The following is an 18095-nucleotide window of genomic DNA, read 5'->3' on the forward strand; positions in this document are numbered from 1 at the left end:
AGGAAAAGCTCTTAGAGGATGTGGCAATTCCTCATCTGCTTCCTAAATAGCTTTTGATTTTAAAGGGTGGGCATAAACCTTCACCTACTTGTACATAAAAGCTTTGTCTATACGCTGTTGCAAATACTTGCTTAGATAAGTTGTTCCATACTCAATTTAAAATGCAGCAATTTTCAATCATTTTGAAAATCTTACTCCAAAGTAAATAACTACTTACAGTTTTTCTACAGTAAATAACCACTAGTGGTTTATAAGAATTTTAACTATTATCCCTCACTAATAATTATACCCAAACTTAAATGAGGCAGTGAACACTGCTGCAGGAAAACAATGAGCCAAAAAATAAATAAGGCAAGAGATCCATATAAAATATGTCACAAAATACATACTGCCATCTCAAAAAAAAAAAATCTCAAAATTCAATCACCACCAGCTTAGATTCTAAAGATATCACTTCTAGTTATGAAGATCTTGTTTCTAGTTATATCTGAGACTTCCCTGGTGGTCCAGTGGTAAAGAATCCGCCTTCCAATGCAGGGGACACGGGTTCAATCCCTGGTCGGGGAACTAAGATCCCACATGCCACGGGGAAACTAAGCCCGCGTGCCACAACCACTGAGCCCGGGCACCTCAACTAGAGAGCCCACGTGCCCTGGAGCCCGCGCACCACAACTAGAGAAGAGAAAACCTGCACGCCATAACTAGAGAGAAGCCAGCACACAACAAAAAAAAGATCACACATGCCTCAATGAAGATCCCGCGTGCCGCAACTAAGACGCAACGCAGGCAAAAAAATAAAATTAATTTAAAAAAATTTTATGTCTTACAGAGGCTTGCCCAAAGTCTCTAGGCTATTGAACAACATATACTAAAACTGTACTAGAACAAAAACCTTTCAACTCCTAGGCCAGTTCTCTTTCCATTTTATCATACTTCCTCATAGCTCAACTTCTCAAATGTCAAGGACAAGGTGTAATGTTATAAATGATTAGGAACTAATAAATAAGAATACAGTATACAATATATCACAAGGTACTATACAGTTAAGGCCAAGCGAATGATAAAGACAGCAATTGCTATTAAAGTTCAGATTACTGTGGGCTACAGCTGACTGGTTACATTTTAAAATAAACAGAATTTAGGGACTTCCCTGGTGGCACAGCGGTTAAGACTCCGTGCTCCCCATGCAAGGGGCCTGGGTTCTATCCCTGGTCAGGGAACTAGATCCCACATGCATGCCGTAACTGAGAGTTCGCATGCCACAACCAAGGAGCCCAAGTGCTGCAACTAAGGAGCTGGCAAGCCGCAACTAAGGAGCCCGCCGGCCGCAACTAAGACCCGGCGCAACCAAATAAAAATAAATAAATAAATAAATAAAAACAGAATTTAAAGAAGAATGAACTTCCTTATTTTACAAATAAAGAAACTCAGGCCCTGTATACAGAGCTAGTTGGTGGCAGTCCTTTAGGGAAAAAGAGTAATTTGAGCTGGGTCTAGAAAGATACCTAGATAAGACTTGAATAGGCAGGAAGAAGAGAGGACTTTCCAGGTAGGGAAATCACATATGCAAAAGCTTAGAGGCTGAAACAAATCAATCAAATTCAGAGACCAAAGAATTCATTCTTTTGACTAAGAATAAAGAAAGATAAATTTAGGAATGGCTAAGTTTTGCATTGGGGGTAGGGGAGGGAGTTTCAATACTTAATTAAACTTCATCCTATAGGCAGTGGGAGGACACTAGAGTGGGTTTTGAGCAACAAACATAAATTTCTTAGAAAAGCCCAAATTGTGCATTTGTCTGGAAGCCAAGACTATAAACATAAAACAAAGGTTATAATAGCCAAAATATTTAACCAATAACAAATCCAATTCTAAAAGGAAAGGTGGAGAAGATATCATCTAAAAAAAAAGTTAAATAATAGAATAAAAAATGAACAATGAAAGAAAATGGAAACAAATGAGAGAAGAATAAATGATAGATGTGGACAAATGAATCAACAGTTACATTATAAAAGATGTTACTTCATGCAGTCAAGTTCTGGAAAGAGGATTAAATGATCCAAACAAGTTAGTCTCCATGGCTAAAAAAACACACTCAAAGCATAACCACCAAATGTTACTGTTTCAAACTGCAATAACTCACCTCTCTAGCAGCACAATCATGAGGAGCTTCTTCTTTATTTACTTTTCCTTTTGGAAATCCCCAGCCTGATTTTGCTAGGTACCCCTGAACCAGTAATACCTACAAAACAATCAGAGGTAAAAATAAAACTTGCCCTCCTTTCCCATGTTCCTTTCTAAAAGCCAAAAGTGCTTTTCTCCTTACTTCAGGTAACTGTTATCACCAGTAATTTTACTTGGTTAACTATCTTCCAGGAAGCTAAATATACTATTACTTTTCCTGTGAAGAAAGGCATTCTGTCCATTTTAAAGTATTTCTTCAAAAATCAAGTGATTCCTTTGCAATAAGCCATGCTGCAACAAGTATAAATTATTAAGACCCAGAATGCAGATGAAATATACAAAATCTGGCCTTTTATCACTAAAAATCTAAGTATATTTTTAAAACCTCAGTTCAGAACATTATAAAAACAACATATTAGGATGAAAACAGCTGATCACCATTTCACTAAAAATCTTTTATTACTCTCACTCACATTTTCAAGTGTCTCATCAAGAATAATTGCACCATATGTTGGCACTCCCATTTTATATTCCTTCCATTCATCCAAAATTTTTTCCACATCTTCACCTTGAGGCAGCAAAAATGGACAATGACTGAAGAGTATACATTGTGTTAAGGAAGCTACTTTCTCCCTTAATACAGCTTAAGCACTTATACACATAAAGAGATCTATTTAAATCAACTGTGTATTTTACATGAAATTACTCGTATCTTCACCTCACTTAAGTTTATCCTTCTTGCTTTTGTCTTTTCACATTTGTTTTCTCTTGAACAAGCCATTGCTAACTTTTGCATTTAGCCTAGACACAAATCAAGTAAATTGTGAATACTCAAATACTCTGGCTCCCTAAGTTAACACAAATAAATTCAGGACCATGTGAACACTTAGAATAATTCTTGTTAAGTGGGTCGAATTCATCATATTAAGAGTCAACAGATACTGAAACTGACAGCAAGAAATATAAGCACAATACACATATACTGGTAAGAGGTAGGAACCATCAGAATAAGTGAAAGTGGGAATTCCCTGGTGGTCCGGTGGTTAGGGCTCCGCACTTCCAGTGCAGGGGGCAGAGGTTCAACCCCTGGTCGGGAACTAAGATCCCACAAGCCTCAAGGCCAAAAAAAAAAAAAAAAGAGTAAGTGGAAGTGGCTAACTCTGGGAAGCAGAACTAGGGATAACGTATACCACTCTACATTGCCGAATTTCTTTACCATGTATATATATTGCTTTCATAATTTAAAACATTTTTAAGATGAAGATTTATTAAGAATTATAGAGAAAGGTAAATATGGGTTTTAAGGAAAGTATGGCCTGTTTCAAAAGAAACTGGGTATGCCTCCCCAAAATTGGGCTGAGTAAAGTAAGTTTTTTTTTTCAAGTAAATAAAACCTAAACCTGGGCTTCCCTGGTGGCGCAGTGGTTGAGAATCTGCCTGCCAATGCAGGGGACACGGGTTCGAGCCCTGGTCTGGGAAGATCCCACATGCCGCGGAGCAACTGGGCCCGTGAGCCACAATTACTGAGCCTGCGCGTCTGGAGCCTGTGCTCCGCAACAAGAGAGGCCGCGATAGTGAGAGGCCCGCGCACCGCGATGAAGAATGGCACCCGCTTGCCGCAACTGGAGAAAGCCCACGCACAGAAACGAAGACCCAACACAGCTAAAAATAAATAAATAAATAAATAAATTTATTTAAAAAAAAAAAAAAAAAAACCTAAACCTGTAAAGTATATGCTCAGGCTTCCAATACTCCATGTTAGCAAATGTCTCATCACTACAGCACTGTTAATTATGAAAACTGTGGGGAAAATTGTAATTTATGATAGCGTTTCTCAAATGGAGGACATTCTCAAGGGTCTTCAAGTCCTCTATGAAAACTTACATATTCTGTCTTTTCATTTTTATGTTAATGTAAAGGCATGTAATATGAGCATATTTTCAATCATTTGGATGATCTCATCCATCAAATACTACACTACTTGATTTTAGAGACCATATTGGTACTAGCACTTTAACTGCTGTGGGCTACTAAAAACGGAAAAAAACGTAATATGCAAATAGTGTATTAAGGTCAAATGATATTCCATTGCAACACAGAAAAGAAGGTTTCATAACACATAAAGAAAGGTTCTGGGAAAACCTGTAGTACAGGCACATCAAAACACCCTTAAAGTCAGCATTATATTCACATTGTGACTAGTAGTTTGGTTTAAACAAAAACATCACATTAAATTCACTTTATGAAAACTAATTTTATGAGTTCTACAGCTTTGTGTTTAAAATTTTGCTTTGGTTTTATAGTTGTAGTAAGAACTAAGGTTCTCAAAGAGCTCAACAAAGTCAACCATCTATAACAACACTGTAATTAAAAGACAGGCAGCAGATTAATCTCAATATAAACATTCCTTGCCTTTATTTAGGGAGGGGGGAAAAAAAGAATAAATTATGGATATAATATTAACTATTCCATGAAGCCCTATGGTCCTACATCAGCTTGCTAGAATTCTGGAAGTTATTTCTCAATAAAAGTCTGGCTTGAGATGTTCAGTAAAATCCGTTATGTGTTTTGAAGTCACCACAGATTTTTTTGAATCTAGCTATAAATTTAAAATAAATGGATATTTTTTCCATTAAAAATTTAACCATAGTGAAAAAAACATATGAATATACCCCAGGAATATAGGTAACTTCCAATAATTCAAAGAGGAAGACACTTATCTAGTTTTTTTCTTTCTCTTCCTTCTCCCTACAATGTTCCTCATAACTTCAAGGTGCATCAACGTCTCTCTAATGAAGTGTTATCTCATTTTTCTACCCATTAAACAACTTCTTTAAAAAGAATAACAAAAACAAAGGTTTAGCAAAAGAAATTAAATCAACTGACATAACCTTGGAAATTATCCACACTCTTCATTTACCTACTTTTTTTCCTATCCCAAAATCACCATAAAATGAGTGAGCTGATGAACCAACCAACTACAGTTCAAGATACACTTGGAATTAATGTTGAAAAGTACTTGCTCAAGTCCACACAATTAGCAAATAACAGAACCCAATCCAAAATGACATCAATTTCCCCACTGACAACTCTTCAGTCCTCCTCCATATTCAGGAGTACATAAAGTAATTCAAACAAGGGAGTGGAAAGTTTTTGAATACCATTTTTATTTAATGAGACAATGTATTTAATTTAAAAAACCCTATGACATGCTCTGAGTATTGTTAATTATCTTTCTAATTTTTACTAAAATCATTACTTGGCTACTGTCTTATTTTCTTAACCACCAAACCAAACTATTTTGCGTCTTGAATCTGGGTTACTGGGCCCTACACAGTAGTTCTAAGAGAAAGATAGAAGAAGATCGCATTGATTACATGAAGAATGTAAGAAATTTTAAGCACATATATCTACTTGTATTACATACATCCTTTCTTTTTTAGCAATTCAGTGATTTTTTTATATACTCTTTTTATTCTAACATTTTTGCAAAAACATGAAAAATCTGCTCTAACGACAATCATTTAGATAGTAATCTCCATCCTCCCATTATCATAGATGATATCGATCTCCCCAAGGACAACTCATCTCACGCTCCAGGCTCAGTTCCTGGTATTCCTTGTACTTTACATCCATGCCCACTTCTGGGACCAATTCCCACAGGAACATTCTGGACCTTGCCATCAACAGAACTATTATAGTACTTTGATTAGAATAAAACATTGTGACCACAATTTTCTACGGCAGTCTTCTAATTACTCACAATACACTGTTATTCTACATCTATTTTTGACTGTCTTCCTTTCTCCATATTAGCACCCTCCTGCTTTTATTTCCTTCTCTAAACAATATGGTCCATCACTTTAATCAATGTCTTAGCAATATCCAAAATTTCTTTGCCCCACTATTCTGAATACAGCTCCCTAGTAAAACCTCAACTCAGGAGCAAGTCCAGGACAGCCATTCTATACCCACACTGCTGAGTGCTTACTGAAGAAAAATCACAAGACCATGCAAAATTAACAAAAGAGAAAACAGAGGCACAGAAAAGCCCCACTATTTGCCCAAGGTTGCACAGCTGGTAAATGGCAAAGGTGGGATGGCAACCCAAGTAATCTGGCTCCAGAGCTCATACTATTAACTTTTATTCTACATAGTCTCACCACTTCAATATCCCACAGGTACCACAAACCAACATGTCCATAACTGAGCCCATCATTCCCCCACAAAATTTCTCCTCCATTATTTTTCTACAAATGGAATGGCACACCCATCCACTCAACTGTTCAAATCAGAAACCTGGATACCATCCTCGATTCCTTCTTCCACCTTTCCTCAAACATCCAAGTTAAGACAAATTTTACTCCCAAATACCACTGAAATTTAATCTCTTCTATTCACTTCTATCACAGGTTTCCATTTCTCACTCATAAATTAATGAAATAGCATCTTAACTAGGTTTCCAATCTCATGTTCCTCCAATTCACTGCCTACACTACTTCAGAGCTTCTTTCAAAACACCCCTAGAGAAATAAAGCAAATATGGCAAAAAGCTAACAATGGGTGAATACATAAAAAGGGTATAATGGCAGTTGATTGTAATATACTTTCAACTTCTCTGTAAGTTAAAATTTTTTCCCAAAAGTAAAGTTTTTTTTTTTTTAAATCTCCTATATTCTTTTATTACTCTTACGGATAAAGTCCAAACAAACATGGCCTACAAGATCCTTCCTCCAAAGAAAACTTTTATCTAATTCCAAATCTGGGTTGGATTAGTCTCTTCGCTATTCCTGCTGAACCCTATGCTACCTTATCAAAACCTAACAGACTGCAATGTAATCACGTCCTTTCCTGTCTGTAATCTTCTTAAAGACAGCAACCAAATCTACCTTGTTCACTGCACAATGCCTGGCACAGAGGAAGCACTCAATTACTGAATGAAGTCTACCACACTAGCAATAAGTTCTTTCCTCCACATAAATGAATTAAAAGAAACTTAACTAGAACAGAGGCTTTTTTTTTTTTTTTTAATAACAAGGAAAGTTTTTAAAACTCATGTGTATACACACACAAAATCTTACCCAGAACCCCAAAGTATGTATAGTTGCTCTGGTAGAACCCTAAGTCTATGCAAAACAGACCAAAACCGCAGAAGACAACTTTCCTGTTTTAATCATGTTTATAGCTCCTTAAAAGCAAAGTCTTCTATGATTTCTTCATAAAACCTGCTACCAAGACTTTAACAAAGACAGTGCTCAACGGTACTTCTATTCCCCTTTGATTTTTTCGTTTACTTCTCCACATTTAATCTGTCTAACAGCTTGAGCATTTCTGCCACTGAAATCTGTCTCTTCTGTCTTTTCTTTGTAGTCCTTCTATTATGGTCAGGACCTTACTGCTCCATATCTCAAGTATTTAACAGTCCTTGTGGTTCAACCTGTCCTGCCAAATAAGTTTTCTTGAATACCATTTTCAAATGGTCTGAGTAATATGCTTGACTTAGCCTTGCTCAAAAACTTTCAATGGTTAACAGTAATGCAGAATAAACAGAGTTTCATCCATTTTCTACAGAACCCTAAGGGGTTCCTTATTTCATACAGTCAAGAAAAAGCATAGGGAGCTGAGTATGAGGGTTATTTTACGTCACCTATCCCTACTCCAACTCTACTCCAACTGGTGTAGTACAGTGAACTTGTGGGTACAATTGCATCTGAGCACATGATTTATGGTTAAAAACAATGACCTAGAGAATAAAAACCAAAGCAGTTTGGCTCAAGATTTAAAACCCCACAAATTCCCCCTATATAACTTCCATCCATATCCCCTCTTGTATCCCTGTAAGAAACTCAATACAAACTAATTTACTTCCCAAAATATCCCTTATCCTTTCCAACTCTCCAATTTTGCTCAGTCCCTTTTCTTTACCTGCAACATATTTCCCACTCCAGCCTGTTTAGAAAATTCTATATTCCCTTAAAAATATAGCTTTGCCTAAAATCTTTCCACCTTTTGCCAAATTCTAAAAACACTTAGTATAAGAAGCATTAGCAGTTCATCAATTTTTTTGCCTTGTGACATAGCTTCTTTTATAATCTTAAATATTCATGTCAATCTTATAATTAATAAATGATGACATGTTTCTATTTTATTTGTAAATAGGGAGGAACAAAAGCTTCTCTAAAGGCAAGGACTTCTTTGAATTTGCCACAGACCCAAAAACTGCTTTGAACACAGCAAGTACTCAATACTTATTTAAGAATTTCTATCCCAGAAAGGTAGTAATCTGAATAAAGATCATCCAGTTAAGTGGAACAGCGAGAAGAATGTAAAAAACAGATCAGTCCTAGAAATAGGCTGGCTACATTTGAAAAAAAAGAAAATCAAATTCAATTCTAATTATCACTGCACATTTTAGGGGGTCCTCAACACAAAAATAAGAATACAGTTGGCCCCCCAGTATCCAGATGTAGGACCCGCAGATACCGAGGACTGACTGTACTTTGCCATTTTACACAGTCTAAGGAACCTGAGCATCCATGGATTTTCGTATCCTGCGGGAAGGGGCGTGGTCCTGGAACCATCCCCATAAATATCGAGGTACAACTGTACTATCAAACTGTACCTATCACAATCAGGCACAAACCATATATATATGTTTTACATTTTTGACAATTTTTAGAAATCAAGTATGTTTTGTCTAAAAGGTTATAAATCTCAACGACAAGCAAAAGAAAATTTGTGCTAAAATACCTTATTAATAAGAATGAAAGACATTCATTATAGTAATAAAAAGGATATCAGCTTTAGCAAAGTCTCTTATCCCACACTGAGGTAATCCTGGTGTGTTCTGCATGTAGAAATCCAAGTAAAACCAATGGGCAAGTTCAATCTGAAAACACACTCGGATAGCATTGTCTCTTTCCTCGCTGGGAATATGCAAAATAAATCGGCTGTCAAAAACAAAAAACATACAAAAATTACATTTACAAACCATAACAATTTATTTTAACCTTTTTAATTGCTTCACTCCTGACCCACCAACATAGAAAAGGGACCCAGAGCAGTACTGATCAAGGAAGCAAAACTGGCAGGAAATTACTACAGGGAAGATGAGTCTTTTAAAAAAAAAAAGAGAGATATCACATGTATCTCATTCATAATATAATTTTTTTAAGAGGCCATCTACCCTCTGTTCACAAGTACAGAGATAAACTTAAGAGCTCTCCAACAATAAATTAAAGGTAAGCAAGAAAACAAACTTCACTAGGATTCCCTCCCATGTCTGGTAATATTTTCAAACAATATATACAAATATATTCATATACTCAAATAGAAAAGATGTTAGCTGCTTAATCTTCCTATTTAAAGTATATTACAAAAAAATATTAAAGAAATCATTAATAGACCAGATTTCCCAAAAAGCTCATCTGAAGAACCTGAGTTCAAAATAACTTTCAAATACACTCACTTTTAAAAAAACCTAAATTGTCTTTTCCAAGTACATTCAGAGGGAGGAAGGGACATTTATTTTAATACATAGTATAAGTGTGCACTATATTATATACACATATGTATATATATGATTAAGATAATTAACCCCTTTTTTATGCAACAAGTCAAAATTTATGTGATCTACAGGACTCATTAAGCAACCACCATTAAGCTTCTTCCACGCTTAGCATTTTTGTAACTTTTTTTCTAGCGACCTTTAAAGACTGAACTACATAAAAGAAATCCACTGGTTTTTAGAGTCATTTTCTAAAATTAAAAATAGCATCACCCAGTTTGATCACTTACACTATTCACTAGCTGTGGTGCTAAATGTTCTTTGTTGTTTTCAAGTTTCAAATCAAACCTCAAAAAAAAAAAATGCTTTTAAATTATAAAAATAACGTAGCATTCCAACAGGGGATTGAATAAGTAAATGTTAAGACAAATGTATGTATGATAATCTACAATTCAATATAGAAAAACAATGGGGAAAGGAGCTTAAAACTGCATCTACACTAAAACCAAGACATGTAACATGCAATGCTAATGGCATAATCTAAGATATAAAACTCTGAGCTCTTCCATACGGCATTCAAGATCCAGTGCCTGCTCACCTGCACCGCCTCTATCACTCTGTAAGGTTCTTTATACCCAGTGATACCTAATTCTTAGTAATGTCCGAAATTGCCATCCACATACTATATCTATTCCCTTCTCTTGTCCATCTAGCAAACTTATAATTCATCCCTCATGACTTAACAAACACTGTATCTCCTATATAGGTATATCAGACTCCTCTGAACAGATTTATAAACTCTTTCAACTCCTCCATTATAGTAATTATCTAATTTTTACTATTACTGTCCATAAACTCTTCCAAATTACTTCACTGAGATATCTTTGCATACTTTTATTCCCACAGTCTAGCAAATTGTCTGCATATACTTACAGTGACATACTGATAGTTACAATTTATCTTTGAAAGGTAAGATGGAGTAAGCACACTCCACTCTGTCCCTCCCATAAAACGTAGCTATAAAACCGGGACAAAGTACATGGAGCAGCTGTTTGAGGACTGTGAAAAGTAAACAGCAGGAGAAAGATTGGGGAAGATGATGAATATCCAAATTTACCATTTTTCACCCTCCAATATCCCCTAGCTGGATTGGGGGTTAGAAGTGACCTCCAAAAGCCCTCAAGGATCAAGAAAGGCATCTAAAGGAATCTATTAACACTCGGAGACAGTGGGGGAAATTCCCCCTCTCTTTTCTCCATTCTCTCATGCCCCAGCGCCCAAGCAATGCCACACTGGTTAGACTTGGCAGCAACAGTGGCTGTAACAGAGATCCACAGAGACTAAAACTTTGATGGACGGGAAACTTCCTCTCCGATAGCAAGAGCTGGGAGGTCCCAAGAGATTAGAGCCAACGTCCATTGCTTATTTTACTTCTAACCTCCAGCTGCTTGGTCCCAGGCATGAGCAGAGTCACATGAAATGTGTGGTAGAGCGCCTTTCCATTTTTGCCATTTTTCAATATTCAATTTCCTCAAAAAGGGGAGCCAAGAAGTACCAGGGAGATAGCAGAAAAGGAACAGCTCAGGAAAATGGTCCCACGAAATTGTTTATGAACTCTGAGGCTCAACCCCAAACTGCACAAACTTGGATTAGAATACAAACAGCATACCACACACTTTGTGAGCTGAACTATGTATGAGACAGACCATTGCCCAAGTCTCAGACTAGCCAGTAGATGATACACAAAGACAAAAAGCACTGCAAAAACTAGTCTTCCTTTTATCTGATTTTATTTAACTTACACCAAGTCTCAAAAAAAACACCTGTCTGCTATTTCTTACTTTCTCAGTTTGGGACATTTTCTATTGATTTCCATTATGGAAGCTGAAGAATTAACAACTCCAGTCCTCCCACTCTCATTCTACACACCATTCTCATCTCTCCATCTTCCCAACAAAATGGTATCTTAGTTTGGTTAGTTTGTTAACTTCAGCACTATTGACACCTGGAACTGATAACTGTATGTTGAGAGGAGCTGTCCTGTGTGCTGTAGGTGTTTAGCAGCATCCGTAGCCTCTGCTTATTAGATGTCAATAGCACTCTCCAGTAAGCTGTGACAACCAAAAAGATCTCCAACCACTGCCAAAGTTCCCTGAGGAGAGCAAAATCACTCCCAGTTGATAACCACCGGGTTAGATAAAAAATTCAGTCTTTACATTACTATGACTCTGCAAACGCAATTCACGACTAAGCCATGTGACAAGCTACGATTGTTTTCCCTTTTAAGCACAATCCTTTGTTCTCCCACTAATTAATAAATGTCGTCATTGTCTTTGCTTTGTTTTCTCTATACTTGTCACTAACTCAATCTTCCACTAGTTTCCTAAATTTTTTTTCTCAAGATGTTAATTCAGACACATCGGTTTCATCTTGAAGACTATCCCTGAGCCTTCTGATCTGTTCCAGTCTGGAGTGGTTGTCACTTCACATAATACACATCTGTCATCCTATACTATCCTTTCACTAGCATCCTATAGTTCCCAACGCTTCCATCCTGTATTTTTTTTTTTTATAAATGTATTTTATTTATTTATTTTTGGCTACATTGGGTCTTCGTTGCTGTGCGCGGGCTTTCTCTAGTTTCGGCGAGCAGGGGCTACTCTTCGTTGCGGTGCGCGGTCTTCTCATTGCAGTGGCTTCTCTTCCGTGCAGAGCACAGGCTCTAGGCAGGCAGGCTTCAGTAGTTGTGGCACGCTAACTCAGTAGTTGTGGCTCGCGGGCTCTAGAGCACAGGCTCAGTAGTTGTGGCACACGGGCTTAGTTGCTCCACGGCATGTGGGATCTTCCCAGGACCAGGGCTCGAACCCGTGTCCCCTGCATTGGCAGGCAGATTCTTAAGCACTGCGCCACCAGGGAAGCCCCATCCTGAATTTAGATCTCATCCTGTCTTCCTCCTAATTAATGTACTTCCTATTTTCATGAAGTACATCCTCCCATGCCTTCTGGAAAAAGGATGCAGGGGAGATTAATATTAAGACATGGTGAATTTGAGAATATTTTTATCCTCACACTTGACACTTTGGCTAGGTAAAGAATTCCAGGTTGGAAATCATTTTCCTTCAGAATCCTGAAGACAGTGCCCACTCCTGCCAGCCTATAATTTTGATGTGAAGACTGAAGCCACTCAGATTCCTTTGTCCAACCTGTTTTTTCAGACTGGAAGCTTCCAGGTTCTTCCTTCTATCCTCAATGTTCTGAAATTTCCCAGTTGTCTATTATTCATCTACTGCATCACCCATTCAATGGACTTTACCTATTTAGAAACTCACCTCCTTCAGTACTAAAGGACCTCATGGACTGATCCTTTGATTCTTCACTTTTCTCTGATATTTCCTATCTCTAATTTCTCAAGCCCCCTTACTTTGGGGAAACGGTCTCTTGCAAGCCATCTATTGAGGTTTTTGTTTCTACTCTCATATTTAAAATTCCAAAGGCTATTTTTAATTGTTTAAATTATGCTTTCACAGATAATTTTGTTATTCCATGACTGTAAAAACCTACCTATCTAAGGAGATCAATGTAGTTTTGAGGGGTTTTTTTGTTTTAAAGTTTTCTTCTACCTGCATAGTTTGATTCTTTTCAGTTGCTTTTTTTGTTCTTGTTAGTTTTATGCTCTACCTTTTGTGTTAAGAGGCCTATTTCAGATGTTTGTATTTAATGTGATAGACCACAAAGCTAATTAGGAAGGTTGTCAAACTATGAGGCGCCATTTAAGGTGATCAGGCTGAGCCATTTAATCAAGGAACCTCCAATGTTAGTTATCTTTAGGTGTTTCCTCATGGGCTAGTCAGATCACCTAGACAAGAACCTTCCAATCTCCTATCTGGAGGGTAAAGCCCAGGCTGCCACATTCTGGGAGCTGAGCAGGGGAAGAAGGATGGTTTTCAATATGTATACAGGATGCATAAACTCACTTCTGCCACTTTTCAATATTCTCTAATTCTGAAGTAGACTACTACAGTAGTCTTTCACTCTGTCAGGTCTGCTAAGTCATATGCCACTTTCCCTTCTGCTGTATGATTTCCAAGTTTTGTTGCTCATCCCTTCACCCGATCTTCCTTTTCTTGTGGGGTTATGCATTTAAAATTGTTAAACTTTACTCTTTTTGTGGAGTAGATGTTTGTGTTCAATCTACTATTTTTAACTAGAAATTTGCATTTCAGACTTCCCTGGTGGTGCAGTGGTTAAAAATCCACCTGCCAATGCAGGGGACATAGGTTCGAGCCCTGGTCCGGGAAGATCCCACATGCCACGGAGCAACTAAGCCCGTGCGCCACAACTACTGAGCCTGCGAGCCACAACTACTGAGCCCAAGTGCCACAACTACTGAAGCCCGCGTGCCTAGAGCCTGTGCTCCACAACAAAAGAAGTCACCACAATGAGGAGCCCGCACATCGCAATGAAGAGTAGCCCCAGCTCGCCGCAACTAGAGAAAGCCCGCGTGCAGCAACTAACACCCAACGCAGCCAAAAATAAATTAATAAAATAAGTAAAATTTTTTAAAAATTTGCATTTCAACAAATTTCTAGAGGATACTAACCACAATCTAAAATGGGGTAAGAAAGTGCCTAAGACAGAGAAATCCAATCCCATTCCTATCCCAATCCAGAAAAGCCCCAAATGAAGAAAGGTAAGCTGGAAGATGAGAAGAAATAAAACTTTTAAAAAGGGTAACAGAGAGGTCTATTTATGTAATAGGAGAACATCCACTCTTCTTTCATTCCTCTGACAGTCAGGAGTTTCTCCTACAAAAGGTGGGGGAAGGAGGAACAACACCCAAGGCCCTTTTCTAACTTTAGCAGATAGGTTTGAGTGTTGGCACCCCAAAGCAAAACTCCTACACACTGGTATTCAAGGGTCTCCCAGCGTAAAGGTCAGCTCCCTATCTACTCTCATAAAGAAGCCTATCAGTCTCCCAGCGTAAAGGTCAGCTCCCTATCTACTCTCATAAAGAAGCCTATCAACAAGTTAAGTCCCTCTACAGCCTCATCTTAAATATGAAACAGCAACCAAAAACTCACCCAATGTCTAAGGAAAATCTAATTCGTGACAAAGAAAAAATTAAACACATTAAAAAACTGGTTGTGAAGAAAAGACAGTGTTGAGGATATCTCCTGGAACCTTGGTACTGAAAGTGTGGACCCTGGACCACCTGGAAACATAACTGTGAGAAGAAAAAGAGACATTTCAGTCACATACGGACTCAGAAAGTTTACTCTCTAATGACCCCCTCAAAGAAAATTACTTTAGAATGTACACCAGCTAAACAAGAATGAAAACCAAGAAAGCATAAAACAGGATTCAAGAAAGAAGAGATATAACCTGGGAGAGCTGGGAAAGGAAATTCTAGTGTGCCACTTGTTTGGCAAGACTAAGAAGCAACCAGTCCAGATTAGACTAAGAGAGTGGAAATCTCCAAAATGGCATTCTCCAGGAAAAAAGAATTCGGTAGAACAGTAGATACTAGTATGATTGAGGGTAAGACCAAGGATATAATAAAGGAGCAGGGACTTCCCTGGTGGTGCAGTGGTTAAGAATCCGCCTGCCAAGGAAGGCGACACGGGTTCGAGCCCTGGTCCGGGAAGATACCACATGCCGCGGAGCAACTAAGCCCGTGTGCCACAACTACTGAGCCTGCGCTCTAGAGCCCATGAGCCACAACTACTGAGCCCGCGCACCTAGAGCCCGTGCTCTGCAACAAGAGAATCCACCGCAATGAGAAGACCGCGTGCCGCAACGAACGGTAGCCCCCGCTCACCGCCACTAGAGAAAGTGTGCACACAGCAACAAAGACCCAACACAGCCAAAAATACAAAAATAAATTAAAAACTTAAAAAAATAAAAAAGAATCTTTAAAAAAAATAAATAAAAAATAAAGGAGCAGATGAGGGGGTGATGGTGGACGGCAGCAAGAAACTTTGGGCATGTTGGGGGAGAAGGGTAAATGTACAAGAGAATCACAGTCCAAACATGAAGCAAAAAGTCAAAATCAGAACAAAAGGGGAAAAAATTATTTCAAGAATAGCTAGAAGGAATCAGGGAATAGTGAACAAATCATATGCTTCCTTCTCCAAAAGAAAAATTAAACTGTATTATTTTGAGCAATTCGTAGAATGTAAGAAAAGAGAATTCATTAGGACATTCATTCTCTTTCAAGATTCTTACAAAAGGATCTTGACTATGGCCAGATGGAAAAGAAACAAAATCCTAACCATTGTAGACTTGCCTCTACTGTGAAAAATATTTACATAGTAATAATGTATAACAAATGCCATTATTATTATTCAGCTTTTGCTATCAACCAGTAGCAAAACGTATAAGATATCATAAGGTTACAAAATGTAATGTAACTACTATCAATCTTAACTTCTATTTTAAGTTCACCTGGATAGAAACTGAGGGAATGGGTAAGAAATGGAAGAAATGATGGGGCACTAACTTCCTCACCTTATCAAATACAGACTCAAGAGACACTGAAGTCCGTAAAACAGAAATATAACTTTAAGTATATTAAAGTCACGAAGGTAACCAATGGAACAATTTAAAATAGTGATATAACTGTATTGGAAGTAGGACAAGTGCAACAGTAAGTGTAAACTAAACCCTCACTTAATAATCTACCAAGATTGGGCTTCCCTGGTGGCGCCAGCGGTTGAGAATCTGCCTGCCAATGCAGGGGACACGGGTTCGAGCCCTGGTCTGGGAAGATCCCACATGCCGTGGAGCAACTGGGCCCGTGAGCCACAATTACTGAGCCTGCGCGTTTGGAGCTTGTGCTCCGCAACAAGAGAGGCCACGACAGTGAGAGGCCCGCGCACCGCGATGAGGAGTGGCCCCCGCTTGCCGCAGCTAGAGAAAGCCCTCGCACAGAAACGAAGACCCAACACAGCCAAAAATAAATATAAATAAACAAAACTTTTAAAAATAATAATAATAATAATCTACCAAGATACACTAAATCCTCAATCTAATATCTAAAGTTGATAGAAACTGGTGCAAGTATACTTTAAAATATTGAAATATCCACCAGAAAACTGAACACAAAACAGGTAAAAGTCTGGAGAGCAGAACTGGGATAAAAGGGGTAGGGCAAGAGACTGCTGCTTTTCATTTTATAAATTCATCTGTACTGTTTGATTTTTTTTTAAACCTTACAGATGAGTACATTTTTAATACTGAAAGGCTAACTTCTTTAAGAAACTTTGTAAGAAATAGGAAATTTTGATACAGGAAAATTAAACTTCAATGCTTTCATTCTGTGAATGTTTTTGATCTGTTTTAAAGATTTAAGTGTTTGTATATACATACATATGTATATTTTAATAGCTAAAATAAAATGCTTTCCACAATATTTTGTTATGGTAAAAATTTCTCCACCTAACAAAAATGTCACCTTTCCAATGTTCCCACAGATAGACAAAGCATTAGCACAAGGACTACAATTAATACAAAAATGTTTCCGGTGAACTGAACACTAAGATGGCAAGATGAAGATAAACACAAATTATTTAATTAACCTATGCGATCACCAAAATAGCAGCAACATTAGTTGCTAGAAAATACCTTTCTCCTTTTAACACTGGAGTGGCTTTACAATTTAATTCTTAACGAGGCTTATAAAAAACTCCAAACACTTCTTTCAGAGAAATAACTTACCAAACTGCAGTTTTCAGTTTTTACTTTAAAAACATGCTTTCCAAATATTTAATAAGATAATTTAAATAGTACTGAAAAACTACGTATTTTACTTTTAATGTCAAAAATCATGGCGCACCAAAGGCAAATATCACCATAAAATGGTGCTGATTTACTTTTTTACATACACCTACATGTTTTATTATAAAGTAATTTTGGTTCACTAAAGCATTTTAGACCACAGTCTTCCATTCCTCTCCTCCAATTCCATTTCACCCAGAAGTCACCAGTTTTATCAGTTTGGTGTATATATTACTTTCAGACTTCTCCTGTGCATGCACACAAACATACATATACAAAACATTTAAAAATTTGTTTTAACAAAGGGCATAAAATGACTAGTTATTACCCTCAGTAGTAATATTGTGTACATTTTCAAGACACAAACATTTTCCTTCAGTTTACTGTTTGCTAACTGCCTGAGGAATTTCTAATGGCTGCACAGTATTCCTGTAACTGAAATGTCCCATATTCAACCACCTGAAAAATAACATTTCATGTCTTAGGTTATAAGCTGTCTAATGGTTATAAAGTCACATCTTGAAAATTTAAGTCTCTTGCTCTAATGTTTCACATAAAAATCACTCTCAAATTTTACATTCCTCCAAAACATATTACTATATGGTCAATAACTGACATAGACAAGATT

The 18095-nt window shown here is 37.4% G+C and overlaps 1 protein-coding gene across 2 annotated transcripts in view; it reads right to left on the reverse strand.

Moving 5' to 3' along the window:
• Nucleotides 1-18095, reverse strand: part of DCP2 (decapping mRNA 2) — a 51849-nt gene that overhangs the window by 29983 nt on the left and 3771 nt on the right. For both annotated transcript variants that reach the window (XR_014239764.1, XM_082378224.1), the window contains exons 2-4: nucleotides 8983-9134; nucleotides 2658-2785; nucleotides 2144-2242 (exon numbers count right to left, since the gene is read on the reverse strand). Coding sequence is in view for 1 of the 2 variants with exons in the window: in XM_082378224.1 (XP_082234350.1) it covers nucleotides 2144-2242; nucleotides 2658-2785; nucleotides 8983-9134 (379 nt within the window). In the remaining variant the exon portion in view is untranslated. The remainder of the gene's footprint in view (nucleotides 1-2143; nucleotides 2243-2657; nucleotides 2786-8982; nucleotides 9135-18095) is intronic.

The sequence above is a fragment of the Balaenoptera borealis genome (genome assembly GCF_965194805.1).
Source record: "Balaenoptera borealis genome assembly, chromosome: 2".
In the NCBI taxonomy this organism is placed as follows: domain Eukaryota; kingdom Metazoa; phylum Chordata; class Mammalia; order Artiodactyla; family Balaenopteridae; genus Balaenoptera; species Balaenoptera borealis.